This window comes from Lepisosteus oculatus, chromosome 7 (assembly GCF_040954835.1).
Source record: "Lepisosteus oculatus isolate fLepOcu1 chromosome 7, fLepOcu1.hap2, whole genome shotgun sequence".
NCBI classification, from domain to species: domain Eukaryota; kingdom Metazoa; phylum Chordata; class Actinopteri; order Semionotiformes; family Lepisosteidae; genus Lepisosteus; species Lepisosteus oculatus.
In genome coordinates this window covers 622,817-645,497 of record NC_090702.1, presented here as the reverse complement: position 1 = coordinate 645,497, position 22,681 = coordinate 622,817, and the positions used below count along the sequence as shown (strand labels likewise).

General features: G+C 51.4%; 2 protein-coding genes across 2 annotated transcripts; both read right to left on the bottom strand.

Moving 5' to 3' along the window:
* Positions 1 to 707: 707 nt before the first annotated feature.
* LOC107078099 (GTPase IMAP family member 7-like) lies at positions 708 to 3,708 on the bottom strand. Its single transcript, XM_015353332.2, has 2 exons — positions 3,607 to 3,708; positions 708 to 2,064 (listed from the first exon to the last, which is right to left on the bottom strand). Exons 1-2 carry the CDS (start codon positions 3,611 to 3,613, stop codon positions 1,058 to 1,060), a joined length of 1,014 nt encoding a protein of 337 aa, XP_015208818.2. The 5' UTR covers positions 3,614 to 3,708; the 3' UTR covers positions 708 to 1,057.
* Positions 3,709 to 4,266: 558 nt separating this feature from the next.
* Positions 4,267 to 21,219, bottom strand: LOC107078100 (uncharacterized). The gene is made up of 10 exons (XM_069191758.1): positions 21,115 to 21,219; positions 20,127 to 20,218; positions 17,585 to 17,822; positions 16,726 to 17,018; positions 10,466 to 15,867; positions 9,765 to 9,984; positions 8,191 to 8,423; positions 7,371 to 7,646; positions 5,799 to 5,905; positions 4,267 to 5,121 (listed from the first exon to the last, which is right to left on the bottom strand). Exons 2-10 carry the CDS (start codon positions 20,211 to 20,213, stop codon positions 4,895 to 4,897), a joined length of 7,083 nt encoding a protein of 2,360 aa, XP_069047859.1. The 5' UTR covers positions 20,214 to 20,218; positions 21,115 to 21,219; the 3' UTR covers positions 4,267 to 4,894.
* Between the last annotated feature and the right edge of the window lie 1,462 nt (positions 21,220 to 22,681).

Below are 22,681 nucleotides of genomic sequence, written 5' to 3'. Positions count from 1 at the left end.
GATGCAGCGCGGGAACGCGGTCGTCGGGATCGTTAAGGGCCGGATCCCTGAACCCCCAGGAGCGGTCACCAGGATCGCACCCCCCTGCCCGCCAGGCCGGTCAGCACGCCGTTCTGGCGGGGAGAGAGCTGATCCCTCGCCAGCTCGTGGGAGATCTCAGCGCCTGGTGTTTTACAGGCTCAAGAGCAGTTCTGCGGGGAACCAAGGCGCCTGTTGCTGATTAAACCAATGAAGGAGATTCTCGAATGAATCAGTCGGCCCTACATTTGCATAAGTAATTGAAATGCTCGCGCACTTGAAGCCCAAACTGGCACGCTGGGAAAAAAAAAATCAGTTACTAATTGAAGACCCAAATGATTTTGAGCCACTGCAGTAAAAAACACAAAGCTGATTTTGCTTTCTGTACATCATAACCAAAATACCATATCCTCACTTACCTCTCCTGCAGTTTCACAAAGGTGTCTGGAGCTGGTTAAACCAATGATGAAAATTCTTTAATTTAGTCATTCACCCACATAATCAATCACATGGCTCCAGGGAAGAAAATATATTTCCTATTGCCAAGTTTATTGAAGACAAGTTTGAGCCATATCATTAAAAAGCATTAAACAGGTTTGCTTCATGTACGTGCTGCCTGAAGTAGCAAGCAAACTCTCTTGATAGGACCAAGACAGGATACACAGACACACTCAGAAGAGACCAGGCACCCAGAAAACTGCTTTATTTGATTGTGGGAAGAACAACGCTGACTTTATAACCTGTTTTTTTGTTGCTTTACAACACCTTTCCTCCTCTCTTTGTGTAAGTCTAACAAAGACACATTTTTCAGATGATCCTGAAACCAAGGTACAAGCCGGCTGTGATGAATACAGATCTAGTCTAGCTGATAAACGCTCCACAGTAAACACAGATTGAAAGATCATCAAACTGTCAAACATATTTTCTTTCAAATGACAGACGTAAAAACTCATAAAACCTGTTGTTGCGTCAGAATGGAAACAGAACTGCGGGAATGATTTTAGATGATGAATCATTCTGAAATTCGGATCAAATCTTATTATTCTTTCTTTCCTTTGCTGTTTCCAGCCTGTTCGATCACATCCCTAACCCCTCTCACTGCGCTCTTCACTACGGCTGTTATGCTTTGAGCTGCCTGATCAGCTGCTTCTGCTGGTGTTTCTGCTCCTGCCCCTGCAAGACCTCCAATAACCCCCCCAGCCAGGGCCCCCACTACTGCCCCAGCTGCAGCAGCTCCAGTGAGCACAGGTGGAGCTGTCACCCCTGTTCCTGTAAATACGAGACCAGTTAGGACTACAGCCCCAAGAAAAGCCCCCAGTAGAGCTCCTGTCGCTGTTCCTACTAGAATATTTAACAATTTCTTTATAACTCTTTGTATGGCCAGCTTTCTGGTTGAAGAGGGGTCTTCCTCTGGTCTCTCCTGTCGAAGGCGCTCCTCCTCTTCCTCTATGGCGGCTTCTGTTCCTTGTAGCATCTCGTTGGTGTAGTGACCTCCTCCGTTCTTCCACACCATGTCCTCGATCTTCCTCACCAGCTCTGTTACCTGATTCTCATCTCTCCTGTTCTTGTTGTTGAAAACGTGACACCCGCCTCCACATTTCTGGACAAACCCCTTCAGCTGCTCGTTCTCCTGCACAAACTGCTCAATGCTCTTGTGTTTGAGCTGCTCTCCATGAGTGAAGACAACCGTGGTGAACTTCAGAGCTTCCTCTCCAAACTGCTTCTGAATCCTCCCCACTGCCTCTCTCTCCTCAGGCGTATATCGACCCACCTCTATCACAACGAGGAAGGCGTGGGGTCCTGGGGCACACTCAGTGACACACCTCACTATCTCACGTCTCACATCTTCTTCAGGTTGATTTGTGTCAAAAAACCCTGGTGTGTCGACCACAGCGACACGTCTGCTATTGGTTCCTGTCTGACACTGCTGTGTTTCAGAGCTGGGAGAACATGCTACTTTAAACACATCTTTTCCCAGGATGGTGTTTCCTGAGCTGCTCTTGCCAGATCCTGTCTTTCCCAGCAGAACGACCCTCAGCTCTGACCCTGGAAGAGAAAACGTGCAGGATCACTGCAGAGGATGTTGACACAAAGAGAATCGGACAGCCTGGGCAGTGACTCTGAGCTGAACTGCTTTCAGTCCCATGTCTGATTAAATCTGGGTGCCAGGAGTCGTCATCATTGCCAAAGCTAGATTGGGTTCTGCTTGGACTTGATGAAGCAGACTAGATGGGTTCTTAAATAGTCAGTGAATAGAGTCAAGACTGGAGACGAAGACGGGAAGATTCTGTCAAGAGTCAACAGTTATGACCTTGTGAAGTTGTTTCTTTTTCATGGCCCTGAGGCCACCCAGAAATGGTGGAGAGGAGAGGATTGCTTTCTCTAGGAGAGAGGTCTGCACAGACTGTCTGACGTCTCATGTGCAAAAAAAGTCACCCAGAGACCCACCGGCTCACACAGGGACTGAACACATCCCAGAGGGAGAGCGAGGTTCAGTGTCCTGACAGGAATCTGACTGATCATGAATGTGAATTTCAAAGACTTTTGTGATTTGATCGAGGTCCTGCATGACTGAGTGAGTGCACCACAACGTTTAATAAACTTAAACTGTTTGCTTTACAGAGGTTCTTAATCCTAAGCCCTTGCATTTCCATTCCAAGTAGAAAAAAAGATGTGAGAGAGCTGCAGGATTCTCACACAGGTCAAACCACACACACAGGAAGTCTGCCTTAGAGATGGAGTGTACTCGCTGTCTCCCCCAGGGGACACTAACGACCTTCTTTAAAGATCTCAGCACTGTGTCGGAGTTTATCAGCAGTCATGTGATTTACAAGAAGCTGGAGCTGCAGCTCGGTACCTTACAAGCAAATAAACGATGATTTAAAATACACACAAAGAAGGAGATATAAATTACAGATACATGGCTGCAAGTCATCTACAGCACTGGTATTTCTTTGTGTCTTGAGAACCCTAAACACTTAATTTTCTCCTGGTTTTGAATGTATAAAGGATAACAATGTCTAATTGTTTTTTATTCTATTCATGTGAAATACATCTACTGCGCATATGTGTGAGTGTGTCCTATAGGTGCATAATGAATATGTTCCTTTCTCTGAACACCATTGATTTCAAACCACTATAGTAAAGATTTTAAAGAGTAATCTTCACTTAAAGCAGTGATTGAAATATGCATCCCAATATTATCTACAAAGCCAAGCACACAATGTAGAACATGTAACACAAATATTGGTTTCCTTTATGAGCTAGTCCTCATTGCTGTGTCCAGTGAGCTTATAGAGAAGTATCCTGCCATCATTTGTACAAAAGACACAGCCTCGTACAACACAAATATTGTAGAAACAACTCTGTACAGAACCATTGACACACCAGTCCTTTGACAGTTGACACAGGTGGACACGAACAGTTTCCTTGTTATTATCTTACACTTCTACATGAGGGTACTGTACAATGCAGAGATACATGAATGTTGTTCTTATTTCTGCATTTCCAATAGGCTGGGATGCTTCTAATTGAAATAACTGCTAGAAAACTGTATGGAAAGTTGTTATTAAATTTGAAGGCACCCACCTGTCATGTCTGTGCCGATGTTGCCTGTGTGTCACTTCTGAAGCTGTTGCTGCAGTTTTCAAACTGTGACAAACAGGAAGCAGATGCCTTAAGCCATCTGTGAGACTGAGGCTCACAAACCACACCTGTCTGCTATGACCTTAGATCGGCAACGCAGAGCTTTGGCGATCCCAGTGCAAGGTAAGAATGTTATGATGACATCACTCTCTTAATTAATTAATGAACTATATTTGCAAAACTGATTATGAGCAGAAAATATCTAACTTTTTACGAGGCAAACATTTCTAATTTAAAATAACATTTAAATGCTGTTAAGTTAAATACTTGTACATGTTTTGTTTTTCCTATTTTGGCTTTTTTCCTCATAAAGATTGTGTTAGCATGTCTTGTGATCGAACATTAGAAGACTTTAATGTAAAAGAGAATCAAAACAATGTAACTTTTTCATTCCTTTGCTGCACATATCAGGAATGTACAACCAGGGGTGTAACAAGTGTTCAGATATGTTACTAAACACAGAGAGGGCATCCATACAAAGAGTGTAACAGTGCTGGATGTTTCCCTTGGACAGTGAACACTAGTTGTAGTTTATTAAAGCCACAGATCCTCAGTTCTGAAGAAAAATCATCGAGAATATTTAATAAAGAGACACTCTAATCAAAAATTTGAAAATAGTTTATTTGATCGGGCTGATTCTTCTCCATAACACGTCATGTGAAGCGTTGTGATAATAGTTCAAACAATAAAATAAAAGGGTGAAATTCAGGTTAAAATCAATCATCTTAGAACAACCAACTTCAAAAGAAAGACTGAATACAAATAAATCCTGAAGACTGAATACATATCTTCTGCTACAACAACGAAACTAATTCCTAGACAGTTCTGAGTAATATGTAATTAATATATAGAATAATTCATATGAAATTTAAAAAGTCAACATCTTTTACATGTTATTTAATGATCAGTAGAAAAAAAATCTAACCTCTGTAATGAAGCAAACATCTGAAATTCAGAAGACTTCAATTGTTGTTAAATTAAGGATGTTGATGTTTTGTTTTTCCCAATAAAAATGTTTAAGCGTCTCCTGTGATCAAAATGTCAGAAGAATTGTAACGTACAGGTGTGTGACAAATCAAATCTCAATTTCATTGCTTTCCTGTTCAAATCAGGAATGCACCACATTGTCATTTACAAGGTTACAGTTTTTCTTGTATCTTCAGGTTTTAGGATGACCTGTCTCTAATTCACTGGCCAGTCCTGATCTTCTCAGTATGTTTGTGACTATTTCTCATTTTTTAAGAAGGTCCAGTATTTCTTTATATTCTTCAGTATTTTTATCCAAATACGTCCCTGCTTTCACCCACTGTAAGAGATGGTCACACTGGTCCTTGTTGATGATCTGGAAGCGAGTACAATATTCTTTCACAAGTCTGCAGAGTCCAGCCTCGTAATAAGATTTAGTTGCCTCCACAGATAAATGATGCCTTTGTTCCTTCATTTCTTTGAGCCTTAACCCTGAAAGAAGGAAAAAGGTTCAGGTAGAAATTAAGATGCTTCGGTGGGGGAACACTTTAGAAAAGCAGAAGCTACTTTCTCTTCTGTGAACTCACAGCAGCCCCTTGACCTGCAGGACAATGATTTTTCAGCTTGTTTCACTCTGAAAAACGCAGTTGAGTGCCTGAGTGCCTGAGCCTGTCAGCCTTGGTTCAGCCCAGCGACTCCGGTCGTGATTCTGTGGCTGACTGTGAGCTGATGCAAATTTGAATGAGGCATATTGGAGCACTCGATGGGCTCTTAGTTCTTAATTAATTCATCTCTTCCTTGATTTTCTATACATACTGCAAATGCAAGAGAAGCAGGTTAATACAATGTTACACAGATAATTCATTGAGAAATCAGTTCAGTTGAATGAACAACGGGGGCAGATAGATGGATATGAGCCACGCACAACAGCTTGAGTGTGAAACGGTCAGAGAGCACCGGATTCCCCCCTCTGGACAGGACGTCCCAGTTGCTATGTCCCTCCCACCCCAGCAACACTGGGTCCCACTTGTACAGCTGTGTGGACTGGAGCAGCTGGGGTACAGTAGCTTGATCACTGGTCAGGAGCCAGTGTCCAGTGGGCTGGGTCAGTCCTGCTCCCCCCCTCCCCCCCCCCAGCAGGAGGAAGACAGAAGGAAACAGAGGAATACCTGCTTGCTGTCTGAGGTCTTGGGAGGATATGGGATGGGCTGTGATGAAAGACAACTTCAGCAATTTCACAACATCTCCACTCAGAAGGGTCTGTAGCAGCAGATCTCTGTTAACAGCGCATAATAATAATCAATTAGATCTTTGACTTTACGGACACATTTCTCCTTTCTTTTCATGTGAGCGATAACGTCTTCAAACCCGCATTAATGAGAAACAGCGTTATGTTGCTGAATTGATTTACTTAACATTATTTTTGGATGTAAAGAGCTCTAAATAAAATTAAAAGGCATAAATGACAAATAGGGGTAAGGTGATGCTGAGAAGCATGTCAGAAGTAGAAATAAACCATCATCTGTCAGAAATAAACCATTATCTGTCCGCCTAGTGATGGTACTCCAGTCAAAGTGGTATAAGTAAGTAATTTCATCCCTGGGTGGTGTATGGCAGTGATGCCTGGAGCTGTGAGATAGAGACACGCTGCCCCTTGTGGAAGACTGAGAGAGACGAGCTCTTCACAAGGGTCAGGACTGTGACTGGCACCCGAGACAGCTGACTCTCCGCAGCTGAAGCCTGTGCTGTAGACCCCGAGTGTTTTCTCCCAGAGGGATCAAACAGATTGCGTGTGTTTGACTGGCTTGTGCCTGGGGGTGTCCCGTGCCCTGTGTGTTTCTGTGATGTGTTAAAGTCTCGCCTACATGTACTGTACACAAGGGAAAGTGTAACTGCAGTCGAGTGGCTCCACAGCCGAAACGTTGTGTTTCTTCTCTTCTCTATTCAGCTGGAATTAACCTTTACGTGTTCCTATACATGTTGAGTGCCGGAGGAAACCCTGACTCTGTGCTCTACTCCCCTCCAGCTGCTTGACTAGAGATCTCCGTCTCCTAACCTGAGCGAAGACCCAGTTTTCTTCGACGGTGATTATTCGGGGGCTGACTGCTCCAGGCCAGTATAATTCAAGCGTCATGCTAATTATTTGCTTATGATCCGAACGTTAGTCGAGGGTTTTATGTAAACAGCTGTGTGAGAGGAAGTCAGATTGTCATCTTGCACTTCTCCTCTCTTATGAGGAAATAATCTCCTGACGCCCACGTCTCTGGGCACCTTTTCTCACACCCCTCTCCCCACCCCACCTGCACCCCTGCTGCAGCCCCCTGACTCATTCCTCAGCTCCTTGACCAGCTCAATTCCTCGGCCAGGCAAGCTACCTGCCCCTTCTCGTTCACCGACTGGTGTCGCCGCTGCTGGAATTTGCTGGAATGTGTCTGAGACTCTGAAACACTAATTCTCCCGATGTCAGAGTGGCCACGAAGGGCTTAACCTGCACTCCCTGGACTCTCTGCAGCTCCCAGTGGTCCCCACCCCACCTGCACCCCTGCTGCAGCTCCCTGACTCATTCCTCAGCTCCTTGACCAGCTCAATTCCTCGGCCAGGTAAGCTACTGCCAGACCATGAAGAGCCCCGGCCCTGCTTGTTCACCGACTGGTGTCGCCGCTGCTGGAATTTGCTGGAATGTGTCTGAGACTGAAACAGTGATTCTCCCGATGTCACAGAGCGACCACGAAGGGCTTAACCTGCACTCCCTGGACTCTCTGCTGCCCCCGGTGGTCAGCGCGGCGCCACGGTCCTGGCGGAGCACGTTCACGCACAGCAGGCCGCCCCCGCCGGCGTCCTGCTCGGCGCCCGTCAGCGCGGCGTGCAGCCCGGGGCTCCTCCGCCGCAGCTCCGCGCTCGCCCGCCGGCTGTCCCGCACCGCGGCCAGCGCCTTCTGGAACACGTCCCGGGCCGGAACGTGGTCGGGCTCGGTCACGTGCGCGGAGAGGCCCTCGCCCGCGTTCAAGCCGCGCAGCCTTGCGGGGAAGGAAGAGCAGGACAGGGGAGGGGGGATCAGACCGCGTCGGAATGGCGCTGACAGCCAGGACCCCAGACCGCTCCAGGGAGGCTGTCCTGTCACACCACACCCAGCTCCGGGAGAGAGTGGAGGGGTGAGTGAGTGGGTGGTTGGGTGAATGAGATCAGATCAGATCACTTCACTGGCCAGATACAGTGTCTTGCATGAGGAATGTGTCTTCTCTCAGACCCCAGCTCGCTCTCCATGAGACACACACACAGGGAGAGAAGCTGGGGGTCAGAGCGCAGGGTCAGACATTTATACGGCGCCCCTGGAGCAGCTGGGGTTCAGGGCCTTGCTCAGGGGCCCAACAGAGTAGGATTCCTCTGCCAGCCGCGGGATTTGAACCGGCAACCTCCCAGCCACAGGCGCAGGTCCTGAGCCACAGAGCCTCCATGCTGAAACTGCTGACCACTGCGTCGCCGCGCCCCCCACCAGCAGCACTACAGATGGTGAGTATTAAAGATCCAAAGTCAATCAAAAGAGAAGAGAAGATCCATCACCTCTTACAGGGGCCCGTAGCTCCCAGGTTGTACAGAAGGGCGGCGGACCGCTCGTAGGAGTCGTGCGTCTCCAGGGTCTGGCGCAGACGCTCGGCCCACTCCGCCGCCCCCCTGCTCGCCTTCCTCTTCACGCCGCCCCCCACGACGGCGTACTGCCCTGCCTGGCTGCCGCTCCTCTCCAATCCCATCTGGAGCTTCACCGCCTCGGAGTAGCTCTCCAGGTGCGCGAGGACCTAGCGGGGGCGAGATCGGGCGGCCGCGATCAGCGGGCTTCGCGTTGCACCGAACATTGTCCCTGCGCGAAGGGGCCCGCTGCGCCTCGTCAGAGGAAGACCAGCCTTCCTTGCGGTGAGGAAGTAATAATGTAAATAATAATAATAATAATAATAATAATAATAATAATAATAATAATAATAATAAACTTTATTTCATATAGCGCCTTTAAAGGTGGCTTCTCAAAGCACTTTACAGGATGACAATAACAATAAATAAGAAGACTACAACAATAAATAAGAAGATTTCACAAGATAGGACACAATTACAATTACAGCAATACAACAATAACAATAGAGGAGACCGTGGAAGGTGGTATTAAGAAGAGCAGAGGGGTGAAGAATGGAACAGTTCAGTAAAGGCTTTTCTGAAGAAGAGGGTTTGAGTCTGGATTTGAAGGAGTTTAGAGAAGGTGACGCTCTGATATCCTTGGGCAAAGAGCTCCAGAGCTTTGGGGCATAACAGGAGAAGGCCCTGTCGCCCATACAATGTAGACGGGCTTGGGGGACAGTAAGGAGGGCAGAATTTGAAGAGCCGAGGTTGCGAGGTGGGGAGTAGGGCGATAAAAGTTCAGACAGGTATTGAGGTGCCAAGCCATGTAGAGCCTTATAGGTGAGCGGGAGGATTTTAAGGTCTACGCGGAATTTGACCGGAAGCCAGTGCAAGGAAGTGGCGTGGACGGACGTCCTCAAAGAGACCTGTGCGCTGTTTGACCCCAGACAGCTGCAGAAGAGCCCGCGGCCTGGCTGCCGAGCTCCCCAGGGCAGATGGAAAGGGCTGTCCGCGTTCCTCGGAAAAAAAGCTCCTTCTGGCTGGCGTAGGCGTTGGCGTACGACTGCCGAGCAAGGACCGCGCTTCCATCGCGAGCCCTGAGACACGTCTGACCCTGCCTGCCCGTGGCGCGGCGTCTGGGACAGGTTTACCGCTGACACACGCGTGTGTGGGAGTCCCGCCTGCGCCGCCGGCTGGGTGGATGTCAATGCTGCTGCTTTCATCGGAGCAGGAGAGCAGGACTTCGTCCGCCTGCAGGTGCTGTATCAGCTGATGACCTGAGGAAATAACCACTGGCCGTGTCGCAGGGACTGCGGCTTGTGGGCTCGGATCCTGGGTTTCACCCTGAAACAAGCTGGGAAAGTGGGTCTCCGAGGGGCCCTTGGCAGTGAGGGTCTGTTCATTTAGCGCTGGTTAAATACCTGTTGTGTTCCCACCCACAGGAACAGCCAAAGCAGAATCTAAATCTGTCACCCAAAATCCAAACCGAGGAGGGAGAGGTGAGGACAGACACAAAGTGCACACTCTACCTCGTCTCTGACCGCGGTCCTGAGGGTCTCCGCCGCTGTCCGGGCCTCGTCGCCCTGCTGGCCCGTGGTGGCCTGAGCGATGGCATGATAGAAGCCGTTCCGGTCCTCCGACTTCACCGGGACGACGGCGCCGTCTGGGCCCACGAGGTCGAAGTGACCGCGGTAAGGGGCCTCTCCTCCCCGGATCCCATCTCCGAGCGCGGCGAGCGGCCCCCTCCCACTGAAACCGAGACATTTGAATGGCACCCGTCCAGCGCATCGTAACCCGCGGCGGCGTGCAGATTAAAATGAAAAGTTACGACAGTCAAAGACCAGGGGCCTTGCGTTTGCTGGCCTCACCTAAGAAACGTTTCCAAACTTTTTAAATTAAAACCAACGAGCGGAAGTGCTCTAAAATGAGGTACAGTACGCCCCGCAGCGGGCCAGCAGGAGTGGGGTGAAAACGGACACTGTGGGCTTCTAGAGGTACTGAACCGTGCTGCTATGCCTCCTGATCCAGTGTAAGACCCGCCGCATTTAATCTGCTGAGTCCGCTTGCTTCCCATCGAAGCAGAAGTGAGAGAGAAAAGAAAATCTACCGCCTACGAATCGACTTCCTATTTGTCAGATTCCCTGCCTGAATTCTCCCTGTGCTGGGGCTGTGGGAGCTGCTGGGCCCCTTGAGTCCGGAGGACCGTCCGAGAGCCGCTCGGTACCCGTACCTTTCCTCCTGCGGCGGCGCCCTCGTCAGCCTCAGCGTGATGTCCCCGGCGGTGCCGTCCCGCCCGCGGAAGTGCTCCACGGACCTCTGCTTCCCCTCCTCGTCCACCACGACGATCCGGACGCCTCTGCCGCCGATGATGTCGCCGGAGGTCAGGACCCGGACGTCCAGGGCGGTGGCCGGCCGGCGGACGTCGCTGATCCTCTCCGCGTACGCCGCGAGCTCCCGCCGGTCGGCCTCAGACAGGCCCGGCCTTCTCGTGTCCCGGGGGTGCTCCTGCTCGTCAAAGAAGCGCTGGGTTTGGTGCCTCCCGAGAAGGTTGCTGGTGGCAGTCCCCACAGTCCTGTTTAGTTTTCTCTGGAAGGTACTCGTCACCATGGATGTCAGGTGACCGATGCAGGTTTGTAGAAATTCATCTGACATTTGCTCCGATATAAAACCGAGAAATTCCTCCTGGAGCTGACCAACATCTCGAAGACCTGCCATTTCCTCCATCTTGTGATCACGACATTGTTTTTCTGGTTCCAGGCTGTCCTCCATGTAATTAATAAATCTTCCCACAAATTTGTTGATCATTGATTCGGTGGGAATGCTTTTTAACATTTGAATGAAATCTGAAGAAAATTGCTGAATTTTCATACTCATCTTGAAGGTCTTTTGTAAGGCACCTGAGACTCCGGCTTTCTTCATCAGATCCGTGATTTTGTCTTGCACTTCTGAGACCCGTTTGAGGACCCCTTCGAGCTCGCTGGTATATTTGAGGTCATCAAAGGTCGAGAGCAAGCAGTCTGAAAGCAAGTGCTTCATAGTTTTTTGGAGCTGATCTGGGATTTTGGCAGCGTTGGGATCACTCAGTGAGGTGCCGCTTGGGACGCCATTCGTGACAATGAATTTAGTGAGATACTGACGCAGATGTTCATTACTTTTCACATTAGAGGTTACTGAATCCTTGAAGGCATCTGATAGGATTTTCTGAAAGATTTCGTTTAGACCTTGATCAATGGCGTAGTCCAAGGCAGTGATGACTCCCTGTTTTGCTATTTCCTGAACAGTGTACTTGGCCACATGCTTGACGCTGGTGGTGACTGAATCTGAGGAGACGTTCTTCCATGAATTCTCCAGCATTTCTGTGGACAGAGCCGAAAACGCTGTTTTGGCGTTTCCCTTCAGCGCCGAAAAAGTGCTTTTTCCCGCGCGAAAGATGTCATCAAACACGGATGAAAAAGATTTCGCTCCTGTCACAAGCGCTCTGGTGGTTTTGTACACGGAGGACACAATATTCTTGATCGTGCTGAATCCGGCTGTGACTAACGAAATCCCAAGACTGATGGATTTGGAAATTGCCCATTCTTTCCAATCGAACTTACCTTCGATCATCCCTTGGACCCCCTGGATCAGGTCCGACACCCCCTCTGAAATGATCCCCAGCCCCACCTGGCTCGCTGTCCCAAAGGACAAGACGCAGACCAGAGCCCCCAGAAATATCTGGCACACGCCGAGCAGGGCGCAGATGAGCGCGTCGATGCAAAACCTGGGCTTTTTCTTGACCTCGAAAACGATACAGAGGCCGTACTCGTAAAGAGCCATGAGCTCCGTCATCACAATGTAGCTCTTCATTCCCGAGAGAGAGTACACAGAGGCCTCTTCTGCTATTGCATCATCCTTGCTCTCTCGCAGGCTCTCCAGCTTCTCCGTGGCCTTTGTTATGTACTCCTTCCAGTTTTTCATTAAGCTTAACCGCGCCTCCATCTGTCCTTGGAAATTGGTGCCTCCTGTGCGATGGGGCTTGAACTTCGCTGCGCAGGAGATATTGCAAGAGGCCACCGTGTTGGTGGTTTCCAGCACGTAGATGTCAACAGCTATTTTTGCTTCATTCAGGAGTTCTATTGCTTTTCCTTTGTAGCCATCTTTCTGCATATTGATTGTAATATAAGCCTGGTTGTACAGTGACACGGCTCTGTATGCTCCTTCAGCCTCTATCGCTCTTTGCCAGCAGGATAGAGCACCGTAGTCGTGACTTTTCTTCCTCGAGTGCAGGTCCATTCTGCTCACTGCCTGTTTGATGTGATCGTAGAAGTTCGTGCTGCTGCCCCTCAGGAGGTGCTCGGCCGTGCGCTGGAGCATGCTGCAGAGGTCTGACCTCAAGACGCCGACGTCCAGGTGCTGGTTTATTTCCTGTTCGTGCAGGAGGAGCCAAAGCGCCCAGGACTCCTTCAGGGCGTTGAGGGCAGGGAGGTAATCGAATTTCTCCACGGGGCCCTCAAAATATTTCAGATCCTTCACTTCAAGGGGACTCTTCCTCTGTTCTTCAGGGTAGTTGCCCTCGAAATCACGGAGCTTCTCGCAAAAGCAGGTGAAAAGCTCCGCCCTCATCCGGATCTCCAACAGCTCGTCGTTCTCCATGTCGGCTATGCGCCTGACTTCGTAGTCCTCCCTCAGGCGCCTCATGGCTTCGATCGGCTGGCCCCGGTAGGCCGGCGCCAGGGCTTCACGGTTCAGGACCATCTGCACCATGCCCGGGTTCCCCTTCCGGGCAGTGCGGCCGAACACCTGCTTCTCCACACGCCGGCTGCCTGGAAAGTGCGTCAGGAAGACGCAGAGGCCTCCTCTTCTGTTGACGTCTTTCTTCACTTTTATGTCCGTCCCCCTTCCTCCGAGATTTGTCGCGATGATGACCTCCCCCCCCATAAACTCGTCCTTCTCCACCTTGTGCTTTCCGCTGATCGTGTACATGATGACCTGGCTCTGAACGCAGGCTCCTGGGGCTGTCATCTTCTGCTGGAGCTCCTCTGCCGTCCTCACGTCTTCGCAGATCACCAGGGCGACCTGGCCCCGTCCTGTGACCGTCCGGACGCGCTCGCAGATCGTCTGTATCCACTGGTCCTGACCTCCGCTCACCTGGACTGCCGGCAGCTCCACAACCTTCTTCCGCCTGTGAGCTGGGATCACGTAGCTTCTCGCTTTATAGTGATGTTCTAGAAACTCAACGTCCGCTTCGCCCCCTAGAGTTCCAGTGACGCCGAATATGCCTTTCCCCGTGAGATATTTCTGAAAGTAATGAAAGTTGGAGAGATAGTTCGTGACATTTGACAGTGGCGTCACTGCCAGCTGGTGCTTCATTTCCAGGAACTGCTGCAGCCCGTCTCCCCATCGCTTGTTCTTCTCCAGGACACCACTGGCCTTGAAGTCTACAGGTATGATGGCCTGGTACTGGTGCTTCTCGGATTTTCCGGATTCTGTGACTGATTCTGCATCTGCAGATGCGTAGGTAATCATGTATTCACGGTCTTGTGTCATCGTGATGGCTCTGAGTCCATTCTCCACGAAGACTGCTAATCTCTTCTTGACATAGTCCCTCAGGAAGAGAGGGAGGACAATGGTGTCTTTTGGAATTTCATCCGGGTCTTTAATGTTATCAGTGTATTTAATTCTTGAATCTAAAATGGGAACGGTAGTGTCGATGATCTGTTGCTGGGGCACCAGTTCACACGCGCGCCCGTTTTCCAGAAGGAGCATCCTGACGTTAGCCTCACGGTTTGGATTGTGCTCACCATACCTCACTGCTTTGCCACGTGTGAGGGAGTAGCACTGGAAGGCGAGAGTGCTTTCCAGCACCTCCTCGAACACCGTCAGTAAGTCGCGCTGTTCGGCAACTCCGATTTTGCTCATGATGACCTGAAGAATCTTCCAGCTCTGGTCTTCAAGTTCCACTGGCGCATTCTCCTGTCCTGCCTCAGTCTTGACCGCCTGTATTCTTTCTACGTCTTCCTCTGTGAAAAAGCCTAACTGCAAAGCAGGTTTTAAAATGTCGATGGGGGAGAAGTTCTCCTTTCCTTCTGAGCCCATCACCGCGGCGAAGGCGGCCTCATGGAAGAGCTGGATCCTCGCCCACAGAATCTCTCCCGTCTCCTCCACTTCCACGGGCTGGAACGTACAGATCATCGACCAGAGGCCAGCCAGGACTTGCTCGAGGTGTCGCAGGCCACTTGCTTCATGGGAAAGGAATGTCACCTGGACGCCGTTGTCTAGGGTCATGTAGTCCACCTCATCGACGATAACCAGGTCATATCCTCGGTCCCCACGGGTTCTGGTCTTTTCAAACTCTTGTTTTAGGACATCGGCAGCAAAATTCCCTACAGTTCCATAAACGATGTTTTTATCGTAGGCTTCTCTTACACTTTCGTCTCGTTTTTTGGCGTCCTTACAGGAGTTCAGGTTTGGTGGAGGAACCACTGAGGAACAAAGGCCAAACATTTTGAAGAGCTTGCTCCATTCTTCTTGGTCACGACGGGCGAGCACGGGAGAACTCGTCACGATGTCGACCTTTGCCCCCCGGATCGCCTGGATTGTGGCAAACATGGCCAGGATGCACGACTTGCCTTCCCCGGTGCCGATCTCAAGAAGACATCCGGGGGTGTCCGGGGACCTTCCCGAAAGAAGGAACATTAGCAACGCGGCCAGCTGAGTGGTCCTGGGAAAATAGCCTTCAGTTTTCTCATTTTTCTCCCCGTCTCCCTCGATAGTTGAGCAGTCCTGGACGGCAATGCACAGCCCGATCAAGACCTTGGTGAGGACTTCCTGGTCGGGATTGATCCAGTCCAGGGACTGTATCATGGTGATGCCATCTTTGATCATCTCAGGATCGAGGTCAACAAATTTGAATTTTGGAAGCTCGTCTCTCACTTTGCGTAAAACATCCTCGATGATGGAAAGAGTTTCCTCTGGATAGTGGTTTGCGCGCATTTCATTCAGAACGGTTTCTAGGTCTTTGTCCTCTTCCAGTTTAGCGGATTGTTGCAGAACCTCCACAGGTTCTTCATTTTTAAGGGCAAGGAAAGCAGTAAGCATGTCAAAGCCGTATGTCTGAACTGTGTGAAGAACCGATTCCATTTGCTCCTGAGGGAGGTGAAGGGCTCCACGAATGAAGAAGACTATTTCCACAGGCGTCCAGAGTTTGTTGAACAATATCTGGCACAGGAGCTCCTTGCATGCATTTGAAAGCTCAGCAAACACATCAAGAACACTCAGCAGTAGGTGTCCTGCTAAAGTTGCATTTGTTGTGTAAATTTTAGTGAGGAGATGCAGGAGAAACCCATATTTCTCATCGCAGTTGGCTTGGCTCTGCAGTTTGGTCAGAGTATCTGGAGCGTCTTCAAGAGCTAACTGGACTATTCCTTCGAGAACGCCGAACTTCTCTGTCAGGGAGAGTTGTTCATAGTTGATGGCACTGTCAAATGTAAACTGAGACCAAACCGTTAAGTCGTGCTCTTCGCAGAACTGGGCTGTAAGGTGATTTTGTAGGTTTTTCATCCGATCTTCAATTGTTGAAGACAGCAGGCTCTGGTCTTCCTTAATTTCATACTTAAAAAGGAGGTTGTTGAATTTTTCCTCAACTTCCCTGAGCTGTGAAAGCAACAGAAAATCCGTAACTAGGAGAAACGATCTAGAGGAGCACAGTAAGGCCACGCTGGTGATTAAGACTCACGCTGACCGCGGCGGCGAGCGCTCGGGGGGGGGCTTGGCAGGGGGGGCTTGGCGGGGGGGGGGGCTCACGCTGACTGCGGCGGCGAGCACTCGGGGGGGGGCTTGGCGGGGGGGGGGGCTCACGCTGACTGCCGTGGCGAGCGCTTGGGGGGGGCTCACCTCGTCCACACTGACCCCCGTGGCGAGCGCTCGGGGGGGCTCACCTCGTCCACACTGACCCCCGTGGCGAGCGCTCGGGGGGGCTCACCTCGTCCACACTGACCCCCGTGGCGAGTGCTCGGGGGGGGGGGCTCACCTCGTCCACACTGACCCCCGTGGCGAGCGCTCGGGGGGGCTCACCTCGTCCACACTGACCCCCGTGGCGAGTGCTGGGGGGGGCTCACCCTGACCGCAGCGGCGAGTGCTCGGGGGGGGGGGCTCACCTCGTCCACACTGACCCCCGTGGCGAGCGCTCGGGGGGGCTCACCTCGTCCACACTGACCCCCGTGGCGAGCGCTCGGGGGGGGCTCACCTCGTCCACACTGACCCCCGTGGCGAGCGCTCGGGGGGGCTCACCTCGTCCACACTGACCCCCGTGGCGAGCGCTCGGGGGGGGCTCACCTCGTCCACACTGACCCCCGTGGCGAGTGCTGGGGGGGGCTCACCCTGACCACAGCGGCGAGTGCTCGGGGGGGGGGGCTCACCTCGTCCACACTGACCGCAGCGGCGAGCGTTCGGGGGGGCTCACCTCGTCCACGCTGACCGCAGCGGCGAGCGCTCGGGGGGGGGGGGGCTCACCTCGTCCACGCTGATGGCCGCGGCGTCGTCCTCCACCAGCTGCCGCAGGACGTGCTCGCGCCGGTGGTGGCGCTCCCGGCCCGCGAAGCTCCTCCTCAGCCTCAGCCGCTCCGAGGCCCGCGCCAGCCTGCGCCGGCTCTCCTCGCGCTCCCGGGACAGCTCCTCCCGGATCCGCCGCTCCCGCTCCAGGCGCTCCTGCCGGCGCCGCTCCTCCTGCTCCTCCTGCTCCCGCCGCCGGCGCCGCTCCTGCTCCTCCCGCTGCTGCTGCTGCCTCCGGGACTCCTCCAGGAACCCTGCCGGGAGGCGGGGGTCAGGGGCGGCTCGCTCGGGGGAGCCCCAGCGCCCCCACCCTGGCAGATCAACGGCCCCCACCCCTCCTCTGACACAGGGGCGCGGCTCTGTCCCAGCAGGCCATGGGCACAAGGCAGGGGGCCCCCCCCGGACCAAGCGTCACCCCCACATCACGTCTGAAACGCAGAGCCCAGTTCCGCCTGTATCCGGGTGTGCGATGGCACCTCTGGGCCCCCGGCGGCCTTGCGCCATGGGGGCGGGTCCGCCGAGACCCCTCCCCCCCGGACCAAGCGTCACCCCCACATCACATCTGAAACGCAACGCGACAGCTGCAGAGCCCAGTTCCGCCTGTATCAGGGTGTGCGATGGCACCTCCGGGCCCCCGGGGGCCTTGCGCCCCGCGGCCGGCCCCCACCGGGGCGGGTCCGCCGAGTCCCCTCCCCCCCGGGCCAAGCGTCACCCCCACATCACATCTGAAACGCGACGCGACAGCTGCAGAGCCCAGTTCCGCCTGTATCCGGGTGTGCGATGGCACCTCCGGGCCCCCGGGTCCGCCGAGGGGACTCACCCCTGTTCTCGCACGAGGGCCTGTCGCCGCCCCTGTCGCACACCAGCTCCGCCCGCGTGCGGCTGTGGCACTCCTGGATGGTGAAGGTGGGCCTGTCGATGCCATTGTAGAAGCGCACCATGTCGCAGGAGCTCAGGCACTCGCTCGCGCTGCAGGAGCCATACTTCACGTAGAGGTAGCTGAGGATCTCTCTCTGCTCGTGGGTTCTGCTCTGGAAGCCATAGAGCGTGCCACTCCCCTGGAGAGAGACGGGAGGACATGCTTGAACCCACTCAGTCACCCACCCAACCAGCCATCATCCCGCCATCCATCACCCATCATCCACTCATCCACTCATCCACTCATCCATCATCCATCGTCCACTCATCCACTCATCCATTATCCACCATCCATCATCCATCATCCATCATCCATCGTCCACTCATCCACTCATCCATCATCCATCATCCACTCATCCATCATCCACTCATCCACTCATCCATCATCCATCATCCATCGTCCACTCATCCATCATCCATCATCCACCATCCATCATCCACCATCCACCATCCATCATCCACCATCCACCATCCATCATCCACCATCCACTCATCCACTCATCCATCATCCATCATCCATCATCCATCATCCACTCATCCACTCATCCACTCATCCACCATCCACTCATCCATCATCCATCATCCATCGTCCACTCATCCATCATCCATCATCCACTCATCCATCATCTACCATCCACTCATCCACTCATCCATCATCCACTCAGTCACCCACCCAACCAGCCATCATCCCGCCGTCCATCACCCATCATCCATCATCCACTCATCCATCATCCATCATCCATCATCCACTCATCCACTCATCCATTCATCCACTCATCCATTCATCCACTCATCCATTCATTCACCCACCCAACCAGCCATCATCCCGTCATCCATCATCCACTCATCCATCATCCATCGTCCACTCGTCCACTCATCCACTCATCCATTCATCCACTCATCCATTCATTCACCCACCCAACCAGCCATCATCCCGTCATCCATCATCCACTCATCCATCATCCATCGTCCACTCATCCACTCATCCATCATCCACTCATCCATCATCCATCATCCACTCATCCACTCATCCACCCACCCAACCAGCCATCATCCCACCATCCATCATCCATCATCCACTCATCCACTCAGTCACCCACCCAATCAGCCATCATCCCGCCGTCCATCACCCATCATCCATCATCCACTCATCCATCATCCACTCATCCATTCATCCACTCATCCATCATCCACCATCCACTCATCCATCATCCACTCATCCATTCATTCACCCACCCAACCAGCCATCATCCCGCCGTCCATCACCCACTCATCCATCATCCATTCATCCACTCATCCATCATCCACTCATCCATCATCCATCATCCATCATCCATCATCCGCTCATCCACTCATCTATTCATTCACCCACCCAACCAGCCATCATCCCACCATCCATCATCCATCATCCATCATCCACTCATCCATTCATCCACTCATCCATCATCCACTCATCCATTCATCCACTCATCCATCATCCACTCATCCATCATCCATCATCCATCATCCGCTCATCCACCCACCCAACCAGCCATCATCCCTCCATCCATCATCCATCATCCACTCATCCATCATCCACTCATCCATCATCCGCTCATCCATTCATCCACTCATTCACCCACCCAACCAGCCATCATCCATCATCCACTCATCCACTCATCCATTCACCCATTCAACCATCATCCACTCATCCATTCATCCACTCATCCACTCATTCACCCACCCAACCAGCCATCATCCCATCATCCATCATCCATCATCCATCATCCATTCATCCACCAATCCATTCATCCACTTACTGTATTCACTTATCCATTCATCCGTTCGTTCACCCATCCTCTTATTGACTCATCCCTCATTCATCCACTCATCCGCGGATCGTCCGTCTATCTGCTGTCTAAAGCTGTGTCCAGTACAGAGTCGTGGGGCAGCTGGAGCCTGCCCCAGCCTGCGAGGGGCGCCAGGCCATCCCCGGGACCCGCCTGAAGGGAGTCGCGGTCAAGAGCCGGCGAACGGGCCGCCGCTGTGACGAACACGTCGGCGGCCATCAGGACCGAGGGGGCGGGAGTTTAACACACAGCGGCACGGCGATTGGACAGACAGCCTTGTCCCTGACGCAGCAGGGCTTCCAACGACACACCCCTCCTGGACTGCAGAGCCGTTTCGCCCTCCTTGCCGTGGCCGTCACGGGTGTCGGAAGGGACGAACCGCGCAGAGCCAGGAGAGCGGAAGAGACCCTATGCGAAGCGGCGGCACGGGCGTTAGGCCGCCGACGGGGCGGCGACCTGGTGCTCGGAGGGTCTCAGGACGTCCGAACGTCAACGCCGGGCGAAGGTGAATGAGAGACCCAGAAGTATATAGCCCCAGAGAGAGAGACACCGGAAGGACAGCAAAGCACAGGAAGAGAGCCTGGGAGAGAAGAGTCCCGTGGGTGGGGTTCTCACCTTGATGCTGCTGGTGCTGCCCATGTAGGAGTAGCAGTAGGACCAGGGGTAAGGCGTGTTGTTCGTCACGGACACGCTGCCACCCATGACTCCTGAAATATGAGGTTTGACAGGATGGTCACTGGAGGGGCTGCCCCACTGCAGAGCACACCCCAGGGGTCTCCGCCCCGGCTCCTCCCGAGCTCTCCGTGACATACCGTAGCTCATCGGATCATCCCAGAACATTTTCATTTTCCAGGCTGTTCCGATCATCTCATGAACAGCGTGATCGACAGTCTCGCGGCCTGGTGCTGAGGCTGAGACTCCCGCTACGTGCGTCAGCAAAACCGAGGTTCCGGAACTGAATGTGATGTCATTCGGATTTGAAGGTTTCGCTCTGTGCTGTTATACCAGAACATTTTCCCGCATTCGGTCTGTACCAACTGAACACCGATGCTGAACAATTTGCGTTGGCATGACAGTTTGGGCAGGAGAATTTCTTAATTACAGACACTTAATTACTTACAGTGGAAGCCCACAATGTTATACGTCGTATACTGTAAAATAACACAGTAATTAATGACAGTTGCTGGACTTATGTATAACAAGGGTCTCAGATTCAGCTCTTAGTGACTTATTGGGACACTATTTTTTATTTTCTGTCATTTAATACACTGCAAAATGTATTTTTTATGTTTATTAAAAAAACAACAATATAGTTACACAAAAACAAAACATTCTGAACATGTTCCAGACCCCTCTGTGTGTTCACCGTTCAACAGCAATCAGTTTCTACTAAAGCTTTTTTTTTACCCGACTGTACAACATTTACTGTAACTCATCCTAAACTAAATGAGAGTGAAATGTTGCAAAGCTGTCCTTGAAGGATTTGGACACTAGTCCTCACCACTTACCTGTTTACAGTGCAGGAAAGAAGTGCATCGTCAGCATTAATCTCTCCGTTGTAAATGTGATCGCGAAAGACGTTCGAGAAGGTATCTGTACTCACCCAAACCTTGACTTCCAGACACGCAGACTGGCTCCTTCTTCCTCGGCCTCGTCTCGCAGAGAAGCTGAGCTGTGACTGCGGGGCTCTAGGAGTGTGTCTTTATAACCCACCGCGCCGGGTCACATGCTGAGGGGTGCGAGTTTCCGAAAGGGAACTGCTGGAAGCTGTACGTGCAGTTTGTATATGAGCACACCTCTGATCAAAACCTCAATCAACATCGAAGTGAAATCTGAACCCCGTCCCCTGAAGGAGAAAATACTCTCAATTCCTAAAGGGACGCCTGTGCACGGCAGTTAACTGAGAGAATATAACTGACAGAACGGGAAATTCTTTTTACGTTTGTGCAAGATCCCCCCCAAAAAGAAAAAACCACAGTTAATAAAGTGTGTCCAAATAGAACTGATCAAAAACACTCAAACAACCAGCCTTCTTGTGATCTGTAACACAGTGTGTTGTCAATGTGAGGATGAAACTTTCACGAAGAGCAGAGTTAGAGCAAAGCACCGCAGACAGGAGCTGTGGTACATGACCCTCGTGATACATTTGTCACATAAAGATTGTGCAGATAGACATATTTTAACAATGTCTAATTTTTTAACGACACTGTTTTACCCTCACTGTTTTTAATGCAATGAAACTCCAGGTATGTGTCCTCCCTCGTGTGTTACCGAGATATTTCATAAGTGTGTCTTGAAAAATTTTCATTCTAATATTTGTAAACTGTGTTTGTTATACTGCATTCTATCATGGAAAGAAAAGGTAGTAATATTGTGTAAATTGTAAAAAAACGTGTTTTATTTTCCTTTTGTATCCACAAGACTTTTGGAATTTCTTTTTACTATATACCGTACCAAACAATAACAATTTCTAAAAATGTAAAGTATATGACAACACAAAAATTTGCAAAAGGTCAGGATTGAGCACAGCAGGCAGGACAGTGTGAACAGCGTTCGAGACAGAAGTTGAAAACGAGAAGTTACAACCTCCACCAGTCAACTTGTAGAGGGGAACTGGCTACAAGTACGTGACAAACACCCTCTCCCTGTCAGGAGTGTTCACACCCTGGCCACTAGGAGCTCTTTCACAAGCTGAGCTGCTCGTCTGCTCTGAACCCACAGTGAGAGATCATGTCACAGAGAGGGCTCAGTTCTGTAACACACTCAAATACCAGCACACTCAAACACAGACACGCTCAAACACAGACACGCTCAAACACAGACACACTCAAACACAGACACACTCAAACACAGACACGCTCTTACACTGATACAGACACACTCAAACACAGACACACTCAAACACAGACACGCTCAAACACAGACACGCTCAAACACAAACACACTCAAACACAGACACACTCTTACACTGATACAGACACACTCAAACACAGACACACTCTTACACTGACACACTCAAACACAGACACACTCAAACACAGACACACTCAAACACAGACACACTCTTACACTGATACACACTCAAACACAGACACACTCAAACACAGACACGTTCAAACACAGACACGCTCAAACACAAACACACTCAAACACAGACACACTCTTACACT

Bases quoted from the DNA above. Each gene is read 5' to 3' on its own strand.
- LOC107078100 (XM_069191758.1), bottom strand. From the start codon at position 20,213: ATGGGTGGCAGCGTGTCCGTGACGAACAACACGCCTTACCCCTGGTCC. The intron at 17,823-20,126 runs GTGAGAACCCCA...GTCTCTCTCCAG, and splicing joins GCAGCACCAGCAGCATCAAG to GGGAGTGGCACGCTCTATGG. The intron at 5,122-5,798 runs GTATTCCTCTGT...TCCTTCTTTCAG, and splicing joins AGACCTCAGACAGCAAGCAG to GGTTAAGGCTCAAAGAAATG.